The following is a 22,665-nucleotide window of genomic DNA, read 5'->3' on the forward strand; positions in this document are numbered from 1 at the left end:
TGCGAAAGCTGTTTGGGAAGGTATTGTTGATTGAGACAAAACGATACGATGCCGGATGCTATTCAGGCCTGGCCAATAAGAATGTGCGAGAAACTCTGTACTTTACTATCCCTGGTTCAGGCAATTTATAGGAAGCAAACATGACTAAGGAATTACAAATAAATAGTGGATACTCTCTGGGAATTCACCCGACATATGATACCTCTGAAATTTATACATCACTGCTAGCACCTAGGCCGTGTTCGGGATTACTAACATTTGAATTTCTTAGATAGAGAAGTCGCCGAGTTCTGGTTATCACGAATTACCCACATATGTAGGTACAACGTAAGCAGTAAAATTCTCATGTTTGGCCGTAATCACAGCTACGTGTCCAATTAGGGATCTTTCCGAGACGGATAGATTGCGACCCGCGCCGAGGGGCCCAGCTGAATGGAGGATTAGCCGCAGAGGCACCACGTAATTCTTTTATTTACCTATCCCTTTTAGAGACCCAGTTCATATATCAGTTCCTGAGTTGTTTTTGTTTTTGTTTTTTTTGTTGTTTTTTTCAGCCCTCGTGGTATAATATTCTTACTCGCTAACTTGCAGGAAAAAAAATGGTAAACAGGGGCGAGCCTATATAGTAAAGAAACTAGAACACGTTGTATTCATGAAAATGCGTGGCTTACAATCATACAAGTTAGCCAGAGGTTTATACAGGAGAGGTTGGGTATGCTACATAGTCATCATGGGATCAGGCTGAAAAAGAAAACAAAGAAAAGCCAACATCTATATCGTAGCCGAGTAGGTAATCCAAGGCGAAGATCATGAGTCATTCGCTTGGATGATACACAACTCTTTGGCGTGCCAAATACGCCGGCGTCGTACAGCATCTGCTCCAAAGGTATCCATGATACCGCCGTCATCATATGGAGCTGCAGAGTCGCTAGAGTGGGCATGATCATCCAGGAAAGATGATCGCAGAAGACGTGCCTCCTCAACACTAGCACCGAATTCATATTCTCCACGGCACAGTACTGTGACGCCAATAGAGGTGGTGGTGGACTCACCGCTCGGTAGGATAGGAAGTGCCTGTTGAAGCATGCCCGTCCAGACGAGTCGGCGAGTGAGATCCAGGGCAACGTTATTTGGCTGATGACGGAGGCTGGGTTGGAGACGGAGAAGAGGGTGGATTGGGCGGGAGGAGCGGTTGCGCACAGTGACGGTCAAGGTAAGCAGGTCGTCTGTTTTGACGCGGAATCGTGAGCGACCAATTTGTTCAACTGCTGGAGAGTCCGCGGGTGGAGACGGCGAGGCCAAGGAGAAAGTTATTTCCACATCTTCGAGACGCATGGCTTCGACCATACGATGGTTTAGTCGGACATTTCGTAGGTCAATAGATCCCTCGCGCCCAGTGGCGGATTCCTTCCAACCTCCGAGAACTCGCTTCAAAAACTCTTCTCGGAACCAGAAGGCTTCGCGGGAGGCACCTTCGGCTTCGAAGGATAGTTTGTTGGCGCTGACGACGAATTGTCTGCGGTTGCCAGTTTTCACTACGGGAATGGTGGCATGAGGGTTGTCAAGGTAGACGCGGGGTAGGACCAGAACAAAGCGACAGACTTGGCCGGGTTGAAGATCTCCATCAACGGAGTACTGACCGTTGGTATTATCATTGTTCGCTGGCTGTGGTGACATCGTTTCCATTGATTGCTCGCTGACTCGCAGCCACACCGAAAGTGGACTGGGCCAGGCGTTTCGCAAATCGAGCAAAACGACACAGTGGTCCGGTCCATAAGCTCCGTTACCAAGGCGGCTAAGGACTTGTGAAAATGGATCTTTTTCTGTGGTGGAGAGCAATGCATCAGGCTCTTTCACCGAATCGACGGGTGGATCAATATTGTTCTTCCAAGCAAAATCACCGCTGAATGGAAGTACGTCACAGCGGGCGACCTCTACACTGGCGTTTACTGTCACCGTCAATGGCACAAAGAGCTGTCGAGTGTAGAATACATCCGGCAATTCACCCGGGGGTGCACCCACGCGGCAGTAGTCAATCTGAATCGTTGTGTCTTGCAGACCCGGTTTTCCAAGAACATCAACTGTAAAGCTTGCGTTTTGGCCAGCTGCAATCGAACAATCACTGGGATCAAGACCCTCTCGTCGCCATCGCAGAGCAGGATTCGTTGCCATCTTTAGCTCCAACTCGTAGATCTCGACGGGCAACAGGTCTTTGTTACTCAGAGCCGACTGCAGCTGTCTAGTTGTTGAATCATCGAATGTGAAGAGAACAAAGTCCACAGGACACGAGGACGCATTATGCAGCGTGATAGTAAAGGTCTTGACCTCGCCCTCGAGAACCATCATTGCTGATTGCGACAGAGACATCGACTCAATCACAAGCGAGGGTTGTTTCGCGATCACCTTGACTTCACACGAGGTGGTCTCGGGTCCTTTCTTGACATCAACCTTGCCATCTTTTGAGGTTGTTGAGCTCCAGGAAACCGGGCGTTGAGTCAGAGGTTGTTTGGCACCCAAGCCTGTCCGCTTGAATTTGACCTCGGGGGCAGGCTTCCAGAATGTTTTGAAGATAGGGAATCTCCGCGTGCGGCAGTGGCGAACTTTAACTATGCAGCCTGTGATGTTGAGGCTGCCTTCTCCTTCGGCAACGCCAAGCACCGTAACATCCTGTATAGAAAGTGGGAGGAGCACGATGTTTTCTGCCACAGCTTCAAGAGCTACACCGATGCTCTCTAAGCGCAAGTGCTCAATCTCAACCTCAAATTCGTATGGATTCTGAAGGGTGACTAGGTAAGACGCAGGTTCATCAGCCACCGTGAGCATTTCCAATGCCTTGCTGCTAGCCTTTGCGAAAGGATTGTAGAGAAAGGGGTCTTTTTTCGACTTTTGAGAACTGATAGTGACTGCATCCAATTCCGTTTTGGACCGCCGAACGGGCCGCTTGGGACCTGGAAGTGATAGCAATTGGACGTCTCGTACTAGGAAATCATCCCAGTACTCGGCGACCATATCAGAGGCACCTAACCTGGTTCCTGCGCCTACAGTTCGTTTGATGTTGTTCAGTAGGCGAATTTGTTCGTCTTGCGGAAGATAGGGCGGATGTTTGTGTCCCTCTCCAAGCATGATATCACCACGAATGGTTTGCAAAAGTTCGACAGTAAAGCGAAGAACTCCATTGAAGTCGGGAAGGGCTTCGCAACAATTAATGCAGGCTCTGAGAACATCAATCTTCAGGTTCAGATCACCATAACGATCCAGAACTACGTGTCGGAATGCTCTTTCGGCAATGCTGGCAACTGAGTCATATTCAGAGCCTTCCTGTAGTCCACTCACTGCTGATGACTGACTCTTCCTCTTCTCCCATTCGTGGAAAGATGAAGGTTGAACACCGTAAATGTCTCCAATAGTCCCAAGAAGAAGACGCACGCTGCTCTCCATATTTCCTGATCCTGCATCGAGGGCATTGACATCGAATGCTGTATCGCTTAAAGATGCTAGCCCAGCAGCAGGGTGGATTCCAACTTCTGCAGCACCAATTTTGCGCGCTTGCACCAAGCTAGGTACCATTACGGAAAGTAGTTCGCGCAAAATAAAAGCTTTCTTTCTGGGCAGTTCAAGGGTATTCAGAACGGACACAACGCCAACGATAATGGGCACGGCATCAGTAGCAGGCAGGTCTGCACCTGGAGCTAGCGGCAGTGCCCGGTACAAAAAGTTGGCGATTTCGGATTTCCGAAGCAAGACTGTTCCCCGTGGTAACTCTGGTTGAATCAATGGAACCAGAGTCTCGTTCATTACAATGTGTTTCAAAGCATTGTCATCCAAAGCCCCGTCTCGCATCCGAGATGATACCATCAGTCTTGCCAATCGAATCACTGTCTCTGAGAAGACCAGTTGGGGAAGGGGTTCATCTGTGATGTTGGCGGCGCGTGTGTATAGATTCAGAATGTTGTTTGAGAGGTCTGGCAAAAGATTTGCTAGATTGTGAAGAGAGATAACCCGATTGCCAGCGCTACTAGGCGTAATCGAGTCGCGGGAGGATTTGGAAGACTTCTCAGCGACAGGGTAGAGAACCGATGGGATCTAGAGGATCGGTAAGCGGTCTGTTACGGAAAGTCTTGAGACCTTTCTTCGTGTTGCACATACCTGGAAGTCCATTCCTGCCCATCCAAACATGATCAGACAAAGAAGAATTGTCTCAAGAGCTTTGGCGTGCCAGATATAATCACTGCCTGCTCGGGCATTGTTCACCGCTTCGGTAAGTTCTTTCAAAGCATCGGGCCATCTACCTGCCTGCAGGAAAAGAGTTCCAATTACAACTCCAGCGCGGCCCCTAATACGATTTTTGGTTCTATCAGTAGCGCTCATGTTGCTCACGGACATCCGGTCACGGCTATGCTCTTTCGGAGACGCTATTGAAGGAGTCCTGCTGCCCGAGTTCGTGCGACTGGTGAGATGGATTGACCGAGTGATCTCGTCGAATGTGGTAGGGGTTTCATGGTCACTCGGGGCCGGTGAGGTGGCACTGGACCTCAGCGGGGTGTCCTGCCCACCATTTGGGCTGGAGGGAAGCTGTGCGGGTAGAGTCATCCGATTCATTAGTCGGTCTACCGGCCGCGGCCTTAGTTCCGGGTTCCGATGTGGGCCCCAAGAAGACGCTTTGGGTGATTCGATTGACGGTATAGCCTGAATGGTCTTCGCGAACTCGTCCATTTCGGAGAGCAAGACCGCGGTCACGTCACAAAGGACTGTTTTCATCGTAGTGGCCTTGGAGACCTGGGGTGGGGGAACCCATAGAACATTCTCTGGTCCATTAGTGACTTTGTCCAAGCCCTCATGATCGAAGATCAATAGTTGGTTCACCAACGCCCGTGGATTCCTTTCTTTAACCCCATGGAGCTCTTCCAACAACTGATCGAGTCCCTCGGGAGTCGGGTGCTTTTGAGTTTCGCCGGTACTTGAAGCCAATTCTGTTCCATCTGCTATCGCAATAATCACCAATGGCTCTCTGTATATCTCGAAGGGGAACAATTCCAGGTGCGAGGTGGGTGGGACGGAGAAAGAAAGGTCGAAGAGAATCAATCCGGTAGGGAATGCCAATGGCGAAAACATGTCTGATAGGAACTGTATTAGTACATGTTGTCTCCAGATTCATATCGATAGTGAGTTCCGCATACTTCTATTCGGCCGCAAATCAGGGCTGATATCCCCTAGCCGAACTACATTCTCGGCTTGTAGTCTGGCAGCAAAGCTCAAGAAGCGAGAGCGCTTGATCTTGCCGATAGGAAGGAGTAGCGCTTTTAGGCGCGCGGGCGCAATGGGGGACAGAGGGTCGACACCCATATCTGTTGAAACCGATTGAGCAAGTGATTAACGATGTTAAGCCCGCATGCACACAGTTAGCAAGCTTTCAAGCTTGATGCGTTTGGGCAAGAAGGCAAAACACCGAGTCAGATGCTGAAGCAAGGAGTGCCGATATTGACCCCGCTCGATTTGGAACAATTAACCAGCGAACTTCCAAATCTGTCTTCCGCACTCCTGAGTCGAGAGCTCCGAACAACAAATGGCTCGATAAACCCTGCTTACCTAAATTACTGCACAGATGGATGACGTGGTTCCCCGTAAGGGTACAGCGGGTACTTTTGTGGTCACGCTGTTGGTGTGGGGAGTTGAGTACCAGTACCTAGAACGATGGGGGCGGGGAAACATGGCAGTTCACCCCCCGATAAGATAACAGCGTAAACTCCGTAGTCTCCGCGGAAATTAACTCTCCTGTTCATCACCCTCTACTCTTTCTTTGTTCTGTCATTCGTCCTTTTTAGCTTTCATCGAGACTAGAATATCCTCAGCGTTTGTCGAGCTTTCAGCGGTTTTAGGTCTCGGTCATGCCCACGATATACTAGGACAGTCCGCCCGAGTCCACAGTCTTACGGCAGCCTAAACAACCCTCGATTCTGTTCGTTGAATGCTGATTCGCTTTAAGAAATGATCTAGATGAGCGTTGTATCAATAGAGATTTATAGGTTGACATCATCAATAAGAATACTGCAAAATGTCTTTGAAGGTGGATTACAACGCCTTGAAGGCGCGGACAATGGGGTCCGGGGCCGACGAGGAAGCTGTGACGGTAGACACCAGAGGATTGATTTCCAAAGTACTAGCTCGGTACTCCGGAAAATGGTAAGAGTGTCTCCCTTCTTGGGCAAGTAATACAGACGTTAACGTTCATATGACGAATAGGACAGTCCTACGAGAAATGATTCAAAATGCCGCTGATGCCTCCGCAACCAAGGTCACGATCAAGTTTGAAACACTTCCATCGACCACAATACCGTCCCCTGCGACGAATGATCCCACTGCACACCTTAAACATACTATCAACAACCACACACTGCGGCGTGTCCTCATCTCAAACAATGGATCTCCGTTCAGTGAGAAGGATTGGGCAAGACTGAAGCGGATTGCAGACGGTAACCCAGACGAGACTAAAATCGGCGCCTTTGGAGTAGGATTCTACAGTGTCTTTGATGATTGCGAGGAGCCATTTGTGTCTTCAGGGAGCCAGGCTATGGCTTTCTACTGGAAAGGCAACGCACTATTCACCCGCCGATTAGACCTCGGAGAAGCCGCGAGTCCAGATACCACCTTCGTCCTGGACTACCGGAACGATTCCTCTCCCATCCCGTCGTTGTTACAGCTTTCTCAGTTCTTATCAAGCAGTCTAACGTTTGTCTCTTTACAAGAGATAGAACTATGGCTAGATGATTGGAATCTTCTTCGCCTATCAAAGAAAACCGCTCCTAGCGTTGATGTCCCAATTCCAAGAGATATCGATACCAAGACCTCAGAGGGATTGATGAAAATTATGAACGTCACTCGCGAAATTGCGCAAGTCGACGCTTCCTGGATGCGCATCGTGGAATGGAACCCTAATGCAAGCATTTTCCGTCTTGATAACATTCGGGATACAACAAGCTCGCTGCGGAGTTTCTTCTCCAAGTTCACCCAAGCTGCGCCAGAGAAACAAACCCAGAAGCCTGAACTCGAACGCCAGGAGGAGTCGGGTAATATGAATGCTATGCTCTCAGCATCCGTCTTTTTGCACATCAACACAGCGTCACTGCAACCTTCTATCAGTAGGGATCTGGCCAAAGAGCTGGAACGGGCGACCCGAAAGCCACCGCCCAAAAGAGCTACCCTTGCAATCCTAACTCCTTCATATGATGCCAACATGGCAACTGGAGCATCTTCATCTCAGTCTGAAGTACTCTCGTCCATTTTGCCTACTAAATCTGGAAGGGTCTTCATTGGTTTCCCCACGCAGCAAACTACTGGTTTGAACGCCCATGTCTCGGCACCATCTGTGATCCCCACTGTGGAGCGGGAAAGTATTGATCTCAATACTCGATATATTAGCAAGTGGAACCTCGAAATGCTACGCGCAGTTGGCATCGTTTGTCGGATTGCCTGGTCGGCAGAGATGGCTACGATCAAATCTAAATTGGCATCGAAAATTGGTCCATCCCGCTCCAAAGTCCGTCAGGATGATATCGTCGATGTACTACCAGAGGCTATCCACACTGCAAACCAATTTGTGTTCCGTGAATCCACGCCTTCGTCTGTTTTGGGACAAACCATAGAGGATGCGTTCTGGATGTGCAACAAAAGTGCTTCTATCGAGGTGCTTTCTACCTGCGGTGTTATTCCAAGTCATCAAACTCGCATAGCTCCCAAAGAGCTCAGTTTTATGGATTCGATCCCCGCTTTGCCTGATGCCTTTGTGCTGGGCGCTAAAGACTTTGTCAAAAGGCTTACAGATTTTGGATTGGTGACTGACATCACCGTCTCAGATATCAGGCGTGAATTAGAGTCCAACACACTGCGCTCTAACCAAGTCGTTGAATTTATCACCTGGCTCGGTCGTAAATCGATCAGTGGCCATCTCGACGGGCTGTCTATACAAAGTCTGTTGCGCGTGGCAGTGGCCAACGACGAGGACAATGAAGGGATTTCTACCCGTTTGATTATCTTCGCGGAGATTACCGAGTTCTTGAACCCCCAGCGCATTCCCGCGGATCTCCCCATACCGCCAACTGTTCTACCTTTCCGATTCACCAAATCTCTGACCAAGCAAGAGCTGGAGGCTTTGGGCTGGGCTGAGCTGCAAATTGTCCCTTGGATACGTTGGATTGTCGACAATTCTGGCAATCGCAGTATCTTCTCGATTGACCAAGATATCACCAAAACGGCAGCTTTCTCGGCACAGGTCCTGCCTGTTCTCTCCAAGCAATGGGATACGCTCAGTCCAGCGTCCAAGCAAAGCGTTGTGAACACACTTCATCCTCAGACCATAATTCCCACAAAACTTGGAATGAAGCAGCCCGTGCAGACGTACTTTGCTTCCGTGCGCCTTTTCGACGATCTTCCCGTCGTCCATGGCCTGAATGGCGTAAAAGAGAAGATCCTGGTCTCACTTGGTGTCCGCAAAACTGTGGAGCTTGGTGTTATCTTCGATCGTCTTATCAACACTCCAGACTTGACTGATACCAAGGGCGGCCCTGCGCCGAGAAAATGGAACCATGTTGATCTGATCCGCTACCTTGCGTCCGTGCGAGAGGATATTCCCGCAAATGATATCCAGAGACTGAAAGGAACGAGCATCTGTACTGCAGAAAGTGGAAGTGTGTCTGACGGTACTCGGTATAAGATTTCTGAGTTGCACGAGCCAAAGGATGCATTCCGAGCTCTTGGATTGCCGATCATCGAGTGGCCGGGCATCTACAACCGAAATAGCAATGAGGGTAAATTCCTCACAATGATGGGATTGAAAAGTCACCCGCCAGCCGTTGAACTAGTTCGGCTCATGACAGGCGGAAGTACACAAAAAGACAGCAAGGCAACGAAGGCTCTGGCATACTTCCTCGACGAATACCACACAAATGGATATGCTGCCTTTGACATTAGTGCAGTGAAGGTGCCATTTCTGCCTATTGAAGGATCTGATAGCTTGAGTGTGCCTAGGAAATGCTTCACCGACCAAGGCGCGATCCTGTTCGGATTTAAACTCCTTCGAAAGAGCCTACATCCACACGCCTCGAAATTAGGAGTCAAGTCCCATCCTCCCATGACGGACTGTCTTCATGTTCTCGCGAATCAACCTCCAACCAATCACAAAGATGCCCAGATTATTTTCAAACATCTGGCAGGCAGAGTATCAGAACTCAGCCGACAGGACATAGAGCACACTGGTACGAATCCTATCGTTCCGATCGTCATCCGTGACCAGTCCGAGAAGGGCGCTAAGATTCGACTCGTGGCTCCTCGGTTGTGTTATCTCGGAGAAGGGGAAGAATACAAAGATATCTTCGACTTTGTCAACTTCGGTCCAGAGGCCAATCTCTTCCTCATGGCTGTCGGGTCAAAGCGAGAACCTACAAAGGTTGAGATTGCACGGATGTTGGTCAAGGAGCCGGCTCGTATCAATGCTGCGTTCCAAAGTTCTGAAAAATATCTCATGCTTCTCAGGACCCTCGCAGAGCACCTTCCAACACTGAAAAAAGATAGGGATCTTTTCGCGGAGATGAAGAAGGCAAGATTCCTTCTTGCTAGCAGAGATCTGCCCTCTGGTGCGACAGACAAGACCAAACCCGAGAAGTCGTCTGCCAAGGACCTCATTGACGAAGATGACGACCTGGATATTAGACAATGGGAACTAACTTCCGCCAAAGATATTGTCGTGGTCGACGATTTCCAAAGCTTCAACTTGTTCAAACAGCATATATTTGCCGCTCCCCAGGAAGAGGCACTGGAGGACTTCTACACTGCTCTGGGTGCCCTCCCATTAAGCGGCCTTGTGGAAGAGCAAATGCGCGTTGGCCACCTGATTCCTGATCAAACATCTTCACGTCGGCTGCACAAGTTGATCCTCGAACGTACACGGCTGTTCTTCCATGATCAACCTTCAGACTCTATCCTACATGACACCCGCTGGCTGGAGCATTCTTTCAAGGTCCAGACTGTGACTGCGATCAGCTTGACAAGATCCTTGAGGGGACGACGAGTGTCACACACACAAAAGCGAAATGCGATTGTTGACCGGTTGACCACGGGCTGGGCCATGAGTATTCGGCCAGGTCCCTATGACCTTTACGAAATCAGTCAGTCGTTGGCGCATTTGATTTTGAAGCGGCCCAAGCTTCACTCGACGCTGACACTCGAGATGTTGTTGAAGACAGATCTCTTGGAACTTCGGGCTCGTGGTTACAACGTGGAGCGTATTCTCAGACAAAAAGCCCAAGAGGCCCGGGTCGCAGAGGACCAACGTCAGAAGCAAGTCGAAGAGGAGAGACGTCTTATTCAAGAGAGAGAAGCATCCTGGGCGGCGAGCCAAGCCCAGCGGGCAGAGCAAGAGAGAGCGGAAGCTCAAGCACAAGAGAATGCCATGCCTGGCGTTTTTCCCGAGTCACCCAAAAACAAGGCTGTCTCGACAGAAGCACACGCACCACCGCCTGAGCCCATGCCGGAGCGACCCAGCCGTGGTCTCTTTGCCAATCTGTCGAAACGGTTTGGCTTGGATAATACAAAGGGCTCAAATGAGGAGCAATCTCGATCTCTCCTACCTGAATCCTCTACGCCTCCTCCGCCACCACCCTACTCCCCCAACGAACCCCACAACCAAGGCCAAGCCAAGCGCCCTGAACAAACCGTATCCTCAGAGTCGCCGCATCGGCTCAACTCCCAACTCCTCTCAGCGGTGCAAGCATGCCGCCCCCACGGCTCCTCCGGCGTCTACAGCCGCCCAGAAACGAACCAAATCCAAGAAAGCAAATCTTACTGCGACGAGCGACCAAGTCACGACCTTGAATTCGTCGCCACACTCCCAAAGAGCGGGTTGAACGTCCTCTTCACCAAGGCTGTCCCCGACCGAACCGACTTCCTCACCAGAAACAACGCTGGATTCAATCTCTTCGCCTCGGTCCTGCTAGACTGCGGCTCCATCTTCTCCATGCGAGCTGATGTTCTGAGCATTTTCTACGATCCAGGCGGTAAGACCATCGCATTCAATCGGGCGGGTAGTATTTTCTGCAATTACTTCTATTTCCAGACATTGCAGGAAAAGGCACTTTTGCAGAGCGCGACCCCGGATCGTACGGATGCTATCGTTTATTGGTGGGTGATTCTGTGTCATGAGTTGGCGCACAACTTGGTGGGAGATCATAGCTCGGCACATAGCTATTATACTGAGGGCTTTGTTGCGCAGTATTTCCCTAAAGTGGCTGGTAAGCTTGCTTCGTTGCAGCCCGCGCAGGCCCCGGTGGAGCATGCGTCTTGATTAAGCATTGTTGCTATGTTGAATACTCAATTACTATACCAGAACTGGGATTTTGGGGTAGATTGTAGAAATATAATCCATGGATGTTTATTATTTGATTATGAACGTATGTATGCAATGTATTGCAATATGTACTAGCCTAACGGCTTTCTCCGATGTCTCTCTTTTAGGGCATATCCCACTTCTACTATATTTTTCGCTTCCCCTAATAATTTTATTTATTTAATATATTCAACATCCACTTCTTTTTACTATCTCTATATATTATGTCACGTAAATAGCCGACAATAACACCTTGATAACACCCCCTAACACCTAACACCGTGACTTGCCACTCGGTGGAGATTCCGTCGGTACCCGCTTTTGACCTTTTTATCGTTCAACCTTAATTTTTTCTTTTTGCCTCAACTTCCTGCATATGCATTGTTAATCAGCAGTCAACTCGATACCTGCAAGGCATGACAATCATATCAAGAAGTCGCTCGTTTGTCTTATCGACCTCCGTGGTATAAATTGGATGACCATTGCCCGATCCCGCGAGAAAAGCAACTTCTCGGGGTCCGAAGCGCAGATCTTTCAAGGAACTCGGAATAAAGAACTTTCCAGGCAGCCCTTCAAGGAAAGGCACTTCATTTTTTGGGATTGAATCTTATCTTTGATACTGTGATATTGTCGTTAGACTTGCGGTGTTCCGATTACCTGGGCAAGTTCACCCAATACACAAGCCCGCCACCATCAACTACTACATATCACACCTATCACAATGGCCCCAATGCTGGGCGACTGGGATGCCCCTGATAGGAACGGCGTCACAGCATCTACAGTTGATATAAGCTCTGCCCAAAAAAGCATACTTTACATTGATGCCTATGACTCATTCTCATACAATGTGGTCGCCATGCTGGAAGAAACTCTCGGCGTCAAAGTCACTGTGATAACCGTTGACTCCCAATGGCCCAACTCCAACATGACGGATTTTCTCCAACATTACGAAGCCATTGTTCTAGGCCCAGGACCAGGAGACCCTAACGTCCCGACCGATGTCGGTATCATGAACGATATCTGGAATCTGCCAGACTCAGAGCTCATCCCCGTTTTTGGAATCTGTCTGGGCTTCCAGAGTCTCTGTCTTCACCATGGTGTTCCAATTGAGCGTCTTCCATATCCTCTTCATGGCCAGATTCATAAAATATCCACGACGTCGAAGGATATTTTTGCCGAGTTGCCGGAGATTGAAGTGACGCTTTATCACTCGCTGTATGCTAACCCTGCTTCTGTGACGACGCCTGACTTGGAATATCTGGCTTGGTTGGCTTTGGACGATCGCCCGGAAGCACAGATACCCATGGCAGTTCGGCATCTTCAGAAGCCATTGTGGGGCGTTCAATTCCATCCGGAATCCTGTAAATCGGAAACTAATGCTTGCAAATCTCTCCTAAAGAATTGGTGGAAGATGGCTCTCACTTTCAACAAGATGGTCGGGCGAGGAGGATATTGCTGTCTCCCTGACACGGTTATCAGCCCACACAGTGTTCCTACTTCGTTCCCAGATGCCGCATACGAAATGCTGAAGTGGAGCAAGTCAACATCTAAATGCTCCACCTATCGCACTTTCCAACGACATGGTTTGACGACAGAAGCGATTAGCGAGCTATACAACCAGCCGGGTTCACCTACCGTACTGTTTCAATCGAATGGGCGATACAGCATTGCTTCCGTGCCGAGCGCTGGCTCATGGCGATTGGAGTATAATGTTGAGACTCACAAATTGCGATTGATTCAACTATATGGCGATCGCAAGGTGGCTGATAGCTGTGTTTCCGTGGCTCAGCTATGGGATGCTTTGCGCTACGTGATGGAAATGAAGAAAGTCGATTCGGGAAATACCGAGGTTCCTTTCTGGGGTGGTTTCTTGGGATATTTCTCTTACGAACTTGGTCTCACATGTCTTCCCCATCCCGGGACGGCACAGGCATCTGAGCCACCAAAATCCGATGGCACCAGCAATGCTTCTGGCTTCGAAAACCCACCCGATGTCAGTCTATTGTGGTGTGAACGAAGCATCGTTGTCGATAACACTACCGGCAAAGTTGTGATTCAATCCACTCGCCAAGATGACCATGCTCCTCTAGGCTGGCTTGATGAAACACTGCAAATACTCCAAGAGTTTTCAGACCCCGAAAATAACACAGACTCTGATCGAGTCCTGGATTCCATCCTTGGAAAAAGCAAAATCCAGTTCCCAGAGGAAAAGAAATACAAACAGCAAATCGAAGATTGCAAAGCCGAGCTGGAAGCCGGCGAATCCTATGAGCTATGTCTGACCTCCGAAACATCCATCACTCTCCCAGTCCCCGAAGCAGAATCAGACCGCTTGGCATTCCCGTGGAAACTCTACAAACGCCTGAAAACCTACAACCCCGCTGCATTCAGCGCGTTCGCCGATCTCGGCGACACCAAGATCGCCAGCAGCAGCCCAGAATGCTTTCTAAACTGGGACCGCACATCAACCCTCGAAATGAAGCCAATGAAAGGCACAGTGCGCAAGTCACCGGGCATGACAATGGAAAAGGCCTGCGAGATCCTCAGCTCAACGAAAGAAATGGCCGAGAACCTCATGATCGCAGATCTGATCCGTCACGATTTATACGGCATCTGCGGATCGGGAGGCGTCCACGTTGAGAAACTCCTCGAAGTCGCGGACTACGGCCGTGTCTTTTCAATGATCACCCATATCAAGGGCACTGTCCGGCCCAACCACCCTGGGTTCGCGGTGCGGCACATGCCTCAGCTGAATACCCATAATATGTCTGTTCACGGGTTGACGACGCTCCAGCGGACCCTGCCTCCTGGGTCTATGACTGGGGCGCCGAAAGAGCGCTCTTGTATGCACCTCCGGACGATTGAGAATCGCAAGCGGGCCATTTACTCTGGTGTGATGGGATTCTTGGATCTGGGCGGCGGTGGCAGTTTCTCGGTTTTGATCCGTTCGGCTTTTACTTGTTCGGCTGGGTCAGATTATACGGAGAAGAAGCTACAGACTTGGCGAATTGGTGCTGGTGGCGCCATCACTACGCTTAGCACAGCGGAAGGAGAGTGGGATGAGATGTTGACCAAGCTTCGGGTTGTTTGCAATATTTTCACGCCGCCGGAGAAGAAGGATGGTCTGACTGGGACATCCTGATCTATTTTTTGTTCTCTTTCTTTGGCTTTGAATTAAGGAAAGTTGACTGGCTTGTATCATGATCCACGCTTTCCCTCGCTTTCAACATTTGGATATACTCTGTGTGGGATAGAGATTTGATTCAACATTCAGCGCTGGTGTTTGGCATTGCATTTTGCTGTTTTTCAATTCTGTATTTACCAAAATATATATATAAAAAACCATAATAGAAATACTGACATTGCTCAATTTTAGAGAAGAAATCTACCCAGGTACTGTGATGCAATCATGATAGCGAAACATGAGCGAAAACAAAACCAAAATGGCAGAACTTCCTTCGATCACACATTTCCCAGAACTGGAGACAATCAAGATGACTACCTCAAAGCTCAAAAAGCTGGATGACACGTCGTCTCGCGACCTTCCCTCTTGCGGACGGGGCCTAGGTAAATTGAATTGTTTCTGGGTATGCCACATCTTGTTCTTTCAGTGTATAGGAAGTCAATACATACTAACTAATCAATGTTTAGATAGTTTGTTTAGCTAAATCCGGCGTTCAGCTGACGGACTTGTGTACAGCTGTCCACGAATATAGAGGAAGAGAAGGAGCTTGAGAAATTGCTCGAGGCCTCCCCGCCAAGCCCAGAGACGGCGTATCTAGTTCTTAAGGACTGTTGGTTACTTCTTTTGAAACACGTCAAAAGTGGTGACTGGAACTTGAGAGCGCTACTCAAAACTCCACAGGAAAGTCCTGAAAATAGGAGCTTTGTTGATAGTGAGCACACGGTGTATATTGCATTTTGTAGCATTTCTCGAGCAAGTCTGGCTGATCAATGACGGTTCATAAAATTCGAATCCACACCGAGTTTTCAAGAATGCTTTCGAGGCGCAGGCTTCAATGGATCTGCTCGTGACTTGCTAGACAATGACAACTCATACGTTCTACGTGGAAACTTAGTTAATCACCACCCCTTTGTATTGCTTCCAACTGAGCTAAGATTAGAGATTACGACTCATCTATCAACTATCGACTTCCTCAATTTGCGATTTTGTGTAAGGGCCATGGCGGGCCTATGCAAAAATTCCAGCTTCTGGAAAACGAGATTAGTAGATGGCGAGAGAGGCTATCATAACTACCTCAGCAAGTGCACCACGCCTTCAAAGTGCTGGCGACTAATTTACCGCTGTACTCACGACTTTCGGAAATTAACAAGATAGTGCAGTGGCGACGTAATCAATTTCTTACAGATGCCTGTGTCATGACCTAAGAAAAGAATCGTCACTGCACGCTCAAAATGGCCACAAAGATCTCTGCAATGACAAAAATGAGGATCGATCCGGAGTATATAATTTGTGAAAGGTCAAGTTGGGGCAAGGTGGAGTAGAACATTCAAAATTGTGCCCAGGTGTCTAAGATGTTGCGCGAAGCATGAAGCATTCTCTCAGTCAGTTCCATTCTCCGGAGACAAGAAACACTTATGTCGCCGACTTGGAACTGATGTAGCCTCATGATATTCCAAATGTTGTTCTTGACTGTCGTCTTCCAGGAAAACAAACCTTTATTGATCTTCGAGAAAGAGCGCTTTGAAAGATTCGACGTGATCACTGGAGAAGAAGGTATACGCGTAAAACTTCCGCTTTTCAATGCAACAAACAACCTTGGAATCGGATAGGCAACCCCGCTGATGATGTCTTTAGGTCTCAGCGAGTTTATACGGAAAAGGAGATAGTAGCCCTTTCGGTTGAGTTTGATGTGAGTCGTGCTCATTGCCGGCTTGCTCCGTATTTTGCGAACATCATTCAGACAATTACGTCTACAGTATTGCAGACTCGTAAGTCTGGCAATAGGAACTGACAAAAACTATTGCTAGCTCGCGTTGAGAGAAATTCGTTGCTGTGATGGGAGAATTGTATAGATACATATAATCGTGTCTACGAAGTCTGGAAACAGTTTGATTACCCTATTAGGCTCCATCAGTTTGACAAAACAACTTGCACACGTAGAAGAAGTGCCCAACATCAGCTAGAAATACATAAAAGAACCTTGGAAGGCATGAAAAGAGATACGAAAAAAGAGGTGAGACAAGAGATGTAGGACGACGTCGAGAAAAGGTCCCAAGATATAGATCTGGGAGAGTGCAAACAAGTCAAACATTATTTCTCCGCAGCTTCAGCTTCCCAGCTTGTGATCTTTGACTCTGCCAATTCGCTGAATTCAAGCCAGACACGGCATCAAATAGCCTTGAATCTACAGGGTCACTCGGAAAATGGCGGGCCAAGATACCTCAATGGAGGAGATCCTCTGGCGGTCTCCCCCGCACGTACAGATGATGGGAGGATACCTCCATTCAAACAATAGTAAGTCGCACCACGCTGCAACACGAAGACAAAGAGACTAATTATGATGTCAATTAGTTTTATTCTACTTTGCTGAATCCCCCTTTTTTGATCCGACCTCTAACAACGCCTCGCTCGCCATCCAAGCAAACTATAACGATGCATTCCGTCATTTCGTCGAGACACGCGAAGCTTTCGAAGCTCGACTGAAGACAATGCAAGGTCTCGAGTTCGTCGTCTCATATGACCCCCTCCAAGCAACCGCGCAAACGAACGGCCAATTTGCCCACGAACCCTCCAACGTCTGGGTAATCCGCAAGCAAAACAGACGGAAAAGATCCGGCCTAGACGATGAAGTGATTGTGATCTCCACTTACTTCATCGTCGGCGACTGCATCTACATGGCCCCGTCAGTTGCCAGCGTCGTTGGAAACCGAATCGCAAGTTCCTCCATTCCCCATTTGACTCGCATCCTAACCATTCCCAGCTCTCAGCCGTAACCTCTTTATCACAGCTCATGAAAACAGCCTCGACACTCCCAACTTTCACATCCGCCTACGGACACACGTACATGCCACCCGGAGCCCGCAGCAAAGAAACACCCCAATCCCAATCCCAGCAAAGCAAAGAAGCAACGCCAATGCCGGAAACCCTCCCAGACTCGCAATCCACAAAAAACCTAGGCGCGTCAAATACATCCAACTACCAAGATACGCGCAATCTTGCTGAGTCATTCAATCTGCTCACGCGGTATGGCGACGAATTCATGGACGAAAATCCGCTGGTCGGTGAACCGGGCTCATTCATTCTATCCCGGGCTGGTGACACAGGGAAACCGGCGCCAAAGTTCCCTGCCCCTGCTGCGGGTAGTACGCCTTTACCAATAGTGTCGACGCCACAGGTCAGGGTTGAGACACCTGGCAGGTCGGAGAAGAGTCCACCGCCTAGTGGGGGATTGGATAAGGGGAAGAAGAAGAAGCGTGTTGTCAGTTGAGCTGCTCTATACCCTTGCATGTTTCTGGTTTTTTTTGTTTTCGTTTATGGGCGTTCGGATCGATTTAGAAATGCGCATTGCATTTGTGACACATGAGACCATGAACATAGCAAATCTACTTTGAACACCCATTTGAGGGTTCATACTAGTTCTGATGAACGGGGATACCGAGTCACCTTAGTTAATTCGACGAATTCTTCATGGTAACCGGGGTAAAATGCATGCAAGTCAACACCTGTGTAGTCAGTAGTATGGCGTCCACTCCGGGATCAAATTATGTATTCACTTTAACATTGTTGACAATGACTCTGCTCCAATGAATCCATATCACCTCAGCCTCGAATGCACAAAATTGTACAATTGGTGTTTAAAGTAATGAAATTATCGGGGGAGAAAGCAATGAAGCAAGCGGGAGAATCTTGAACATAACGAGAGTGCAATCTGCCATTGGTTCCCACAAGTGTGTTGCTTAAGCTGAAGTGGCTGCATACATATCCAAGCGTGCTGATCATGGCTCAGCTCCCTTAGTTCGCGGCTCTCAGCCCTTGAGTCTGAAATCAATTTCTCTGGGGCAATTTAATCAGCCATCGTGATCGCTCATATGCCGCTGACAAGGCTGTCATCTTGGACTCACCCATCTCCAACAATGCTTTGTGCTGGCCTATTCTCTAAAAAGTCTTTTGACATGTAAATGTTCCAATTCAACCTGCCCCAGATCTAACGCACTCTTCTTTGTGGAGTTCAATACAATTATTTTAGCGTGTAAGGCATCAATATATGTTAGAGTCTCTAACAGCGCCTATAATTAAGCCATCTAACCTTGGAACAGTATCTGACGCGCGCATCGACGCTTGAACTGCGTGCCATGGCCCAGTTGAATAAACAGTTATTCCTTTTTGTGTCGTTGCGGTAGATACATTTGTTGGCTTGATGCTCCAGCGGACTTACCCCTAATGTGTTACATGGGCGTGGAGCAAGGCTGAGTCTACTAGAACATACACGCTACCAGAGATATAGATACTACTCAGCGTAGGTGTCAACTCAAGTATATATAGGTATATTGATTGAATTACCGGGGTTTTGGTATATAATCAGCCTCTCATCCAGCTTGATTCAAAAACAATCTGCAGCCATTTGAGCCCTGAAGGTGTCTCAGATGAATTCGCGGTCACCTTTCATGATCGCCTTCGAGTCTTGTATGAATGGAAGGGGGAAGCAATTAAAGCACAGGAAAAAGCCAGTTTGTACCAATAATGAATATATATAACTAGTTGCTATCTTATCATAGCTTATAAATTCCCAGAGACAGCGTTGTATGTATGTAGGCAGACAGGTATATCTAAATGTAAACAGCAAACAAAACCACAATTTCAGATCCAGCGCATAAGAAACAGACGCAATGTATGAAATTGACAATAGAGTACAAAAAAATAAATGCAAGAGAGGGATGAATATTACTTTACAGGGGGTTCCAGATCTCCAATAACCAACAATCTAGGCAGACTTACTCGAGTCCTTGTAAACAACAATACCGTCTTCACGATCTTTGATGTCCTCCCGCTGACGGAACTTGCGGCCTTCTTGAGCAATTCTCTTCAGCCTAAGCATGTACTCATTCCGATCCGCATTATCGGCGGCGTCGTCTGCTTTTTCGAGAACAGCCGCACGACGCCTCTTGCACATCGTCAAAAGGGCATGGCCCTTCTTGGGATGGAGCTCATTGAGCTCGTAATCGACGGTCCATGTGTCGTTGCGTCGGAAGTTCGTTGGGCGCTCGACGGGATTTCCGTTCACTTTGTTGTTGATGAGAAGGGTCATGGCCAAGATGTTCTCGTCGTAGTCGTCAGGCTGGTCTTCGGATGGCTCGGCAGCGGGACCGGCCTCGAACGTTGGCTCGTCTGGTTCCATGGTCTTAGATGCGAGTTGTTCGGAGTTCAGAATTTTGTCTTGGAATGCTTGAACCTCGGCCGCGTTCGATGTCTGGATGGCGTGGATTTGTTCATTGGTGACGGGTTGGGCGAAAATGTACATGAAGGGTTTCACCGCCTCTCTGGTCTCGAAATGGAAGCGAAGAGATTGCTTGGGGAACTTGGCGGTTGCTTTGTCCAAAATCTTCTCCCAAAGACCCAAGCTGAGTTCAAACTCTTTGTCTCCAAGCGCAGTGTCGGTTTGGCCGTGCATAGACTGATCCATTTCTGACAAGCTGATGTATTGGAAGCCGAAGATGCGCTGAATGTTGTGGTAGGCTACGAATATACCGTCCATGCGGCCGACACGCACCTGGAGAGAGTACTTCAGGAAGGCCGCACGCATCATGTCGAAGTATTCGCGTTCGTAAGACTCGTACAAGCCGAAGCGGTTCTTGATTTCGTAGCCCATTCCACTCTCGTGGTTTGAGGCATCCATGCGGATGGAGACTACGGCACGCGTTTTCAAGTCAAACATGCCGGTTCCCGGCAGTCTAGGGTCGTAGGCATCCAGTTGTGATCGCATCAGAAACTTTCCAGCAGTTGTGTAGTGATAGGATTCAGGGACGGCTTCTTCTTCTTCGGGGGTGACCTTGTTTGCACTAGACCGGCGGTAACGCTCGAAATCTTCCTTTGGGAGGGTGAGAAGCTTTTCCATCGACTTGCCCAGGTTCATGAGAATGTTCGCGCCGTCGAATTCCTTATCGGCATCGATGGCATAAATGTCTTCTTTCTCCTTGTAGTGTACAAACATAGCAGTGGGCGCTCGAAGAAGACGGGTGAAAGTACGCAGTGTATCCGAAAAGCCTCGGGACACGGTACGACAGTCAATCGGACGCCAGGCAGAAAGGAGATAATGGAAATGAGAGAGAGCCGATGTCATACTAGAAGACGAGCCGTAGTACTTCTTCTTTGCCTTTGCAGTCATTTCAGAGGCCGTCACGTCTTGAGAAGAGGTGACATACGGTTTTAGGGTATCGAAATCGAATTCTGTCACGGGCATAATCTCGCCCAAGTAGGGGTCAAAATTATAAACGCGAGATCGAGGATCCCGGAGTTGGTAGACACCGGGGTTAAAAAGCACCCTGTCGAGACCAAAAGAGACACCAGGAACTGGGGTCATGGGAACATCCAATGCAGTCAGTCCCAAGTCTTTGGATGATAATTGGCCGCATTCCTTAGACTCGACGGATTTTGCAACATGCCCCAATGTCTCCTTTTGGCTCTGCTCACTTTTTGGGCCGTCAGTCTTCTGGGTTTTAGAAGTATCAATTCGCCGATGCGCAGGGGCGTTTATCTGACTGCTTTCCAATATTTGAGTCACAATATCGATGTTGGAATTTAAATTGAGCCCACTGTTAATAGGCGCTGTCACATTCGCTCCATTGTTAGGATCAAGGCTTTTCTTCAGAGTATCGAGCTTCTGTAACCGACTCTCTGTTTTCTTGGCCGAAAGTATGTACTCCTCGCGCCGCAATTCGAATTGCTGGGCCTGCTTCATGAGCGGTTCACGGTCTTTCTTCTTTCCGCCTTTCGATTGCCTCGTTAGGAGACGAAAATGTTCTGCTGCCTTGGTTTGCACTTCTGCTGCCTTGACTTGCACTTCAATTGCCTTCCTAGTGTAGTCCATGGCTCTGTCTCCAAGTTGTAGTAGTACAGCCTTGTTTTCTGGGCTTTCCCTATCGTTTTCCGTTGCATTTTTCATTGCTGTCGTAAATTCGACCATTGCCCTCCTTGCCAATCCCAATGATCGAGCTACCAAGGCCCTCGAAGGCTTTGGGGTCAGAGACCCATAATCGATGGGATTGCGCAACCATCGGAGATTTTCAGGTGCTGAGGGGTCGATTTCAGGATTTGAGGGCTTGCGGAGTTTGGGTGTTTGTTGGGACTCGGAGGATTCGGAGGATTTGGAGGGTGTAGGATCGTTCGAGGGATTCCTTAAGAAGCCAGACTGAGCCGAGCGCTATATCATTGTCAGTCTTCATATCGCGCCGCGCCAAAATTGAGCCTCACATTAATTGAATTGTTTGTTGGTGAATCCACAGACGTCTCTGCGGGGTGGATATGTGATGTGGATTCGGCAACAGCCTCAGAACATCGTGCGGGTATGCGATGGAACTGGCGCAAACTGGCGTGGCGAACTAAACAGGAGAGACCATGTTGGCGTAATGGGCCTGAGATAGACCGCGAAGAGGTCCGAAACATGCAGGTCAACAGTTGGCAGATAATGGGGGGAGGATATAAAGTGTATGATGATATGGAGATATGAGTATATTAAGTATGTATAAAGTTCGGTTTGATTTCCCCTAAAGTCGAGGATTCCAACTGATCTCAAACTGATCTCAAAACCAAACACACCGGTTTCTTTTTTTTTCTGCAGGAAGAAAAGACTCACCGCTTTGTATATCTTTTATGCCTGAGGTGTCGATTCCGAAGATTAAATTAAACCAGTGAAATTGAGTGGAATTGAGTGGAATTGGATTAAATTAAGATAAGAAATAATTCTATGCTAAAAGAAAAGATTTGCTGCAAAAACTAGGTCATTGATGTATGGTTCATAGTATTTGAAAGTGATATGTGTAGTAGATTATCACTTTTTAGGCCTACTTCTATACTCTTTGTACGTAGGAGACCATATTTCCAAAAGCCAGTATAGTATTTGAATCAATAATAAGTCCTATATTTCCAAAATACGTTTTCAAACTACATATGTATATATAAGAACCCACATAAATAAAGAAAAACTCTTCAAAAACTACATAGATGCACATACGTCGTAGTTGATGTTCGCCCGAAACCGCAGCATTAAATTCTGGGGTCGGAGAAACACCGCAGCCGGAGGAAAAAAAAGTTTAAGACTTCAACTTTTGAT

General features: G+C 48.3%; 5 protein-coding genes across 5 annotated transcripts; 3 read left to right on the plus strand and 2 right to left on the minus strand.

Annotated features, from left to right (window-relative positions):
• Positions 1 to 807: 807 nt before the first annotated feature.
• N7529_001262 (TRAPPII-specific subunit TRS120) lies at positions 808 to 5,343 on the minus strand (the record flags this gene model as incomplete). Its single annotated transcript, XM_057236793.1, has 3 exons — positions 808 to 4,083; positions 4,147 to 5,114; positions 5,178 to 5,343. The coding sequence occupies 3 exons, from the start codon at positions 5,341 to 5,343 to the stop codon at positions 808 to 810; spliced, it is 4,410 nt and encodes a 1,469-aa protein (XP_057103596.1).
• A 709-nt stretch (positions 5,344 to 6,052) lies between these two features.
• On the plus strand, positions 6,053 to 11,332 carry N7529_001263 (histidine kinase-like ATPase domain-containing protein; the record flags this gene model as incomplete). The annotated part of the gene is made up of 2 exons (XM_057236794.1): positions 6,053 to 6,180; positions 6,241 to 11,332. 2 exons carry the CDS (start codon positions 6,053 to 6,055, stop codon positions 11,330 to 11,332), a joined length of 5,220 nt encoding a protein of 1,739 aa, XP_057103597.1.
• Positions 11,333 to 12,095: 763 nt separating this feature from the next.
• pabA (aminodeoxychorismate synthase pabA) lies at positions 12,096 to 14,516 on the plus strand (the record flags this gene model as incomplete). Its single annotated transcript, XM_057236795.1, has 1 exon — positions 12,096 to 14,516. The coding sequence occupies one exon, from the start codon at positions 12,096 to 12,098 to the stop codon at positions 14,514 to 14,516; it is 2,421 nt and encodes an 806-aa protein (XP_057103598.1).
• Positions 14,517 to 16,762: 2,246 nt separating this feature from the next.
• On the plus strand, positions 16,763 to 17,826 carry med6 (mediator complex subunit MED6; the record flags this gene model as incomplete). The annotated part of the gene is made up of 3 exons (XM_057236796.1): positions 16,763 to 16,853; positions 16,911 to 17,257; positions 17,320 to 17,826. 3 exons carry the CDS (start codon positions 16,763 to 16,765, stop codon positions 17,824 to 17,826), a joined length of 945 nt encoding a protein of 314 aa, XP_057103599.1.
• Positions 17,827 to 19,320: 1,494 nt separating this feature from the next.
• On the minus strand, positions 19,321 to 21,498 carry N7529_001266 (Pet127 family protein; the record flags this gene model as incomplete). The annotated part of the gene is made up of 1 exon (XM_057236797.1): positions 19,321 to 21,498. The coding sequence occupies one exon, from the start codon at positions 21,496 to 21,498 to the stop codon at positions 19,321 to 19,323; it is 2,178 nt and encodes a 725-aa protein (XP_057103600.1).
• Between the last annotated feature and the right edge of the window lie 1,167 nt (positions 21,499 to 22,665).

Source organism: Penicillium soppii (assembly GCF_028829465.1).
Source record: "Penicillium soppii strain IBT 18220 chromosome Unknown utg000001l, whole genome shotgun sequence".
Taxonomy (NCBI): domain Eukaryota; kingdom Fungi; phylum Ascomycota; class Eurotiomycetes; order Eurotiales; family Aspergillaceae; genus Penicillium; species Penicillium soppii.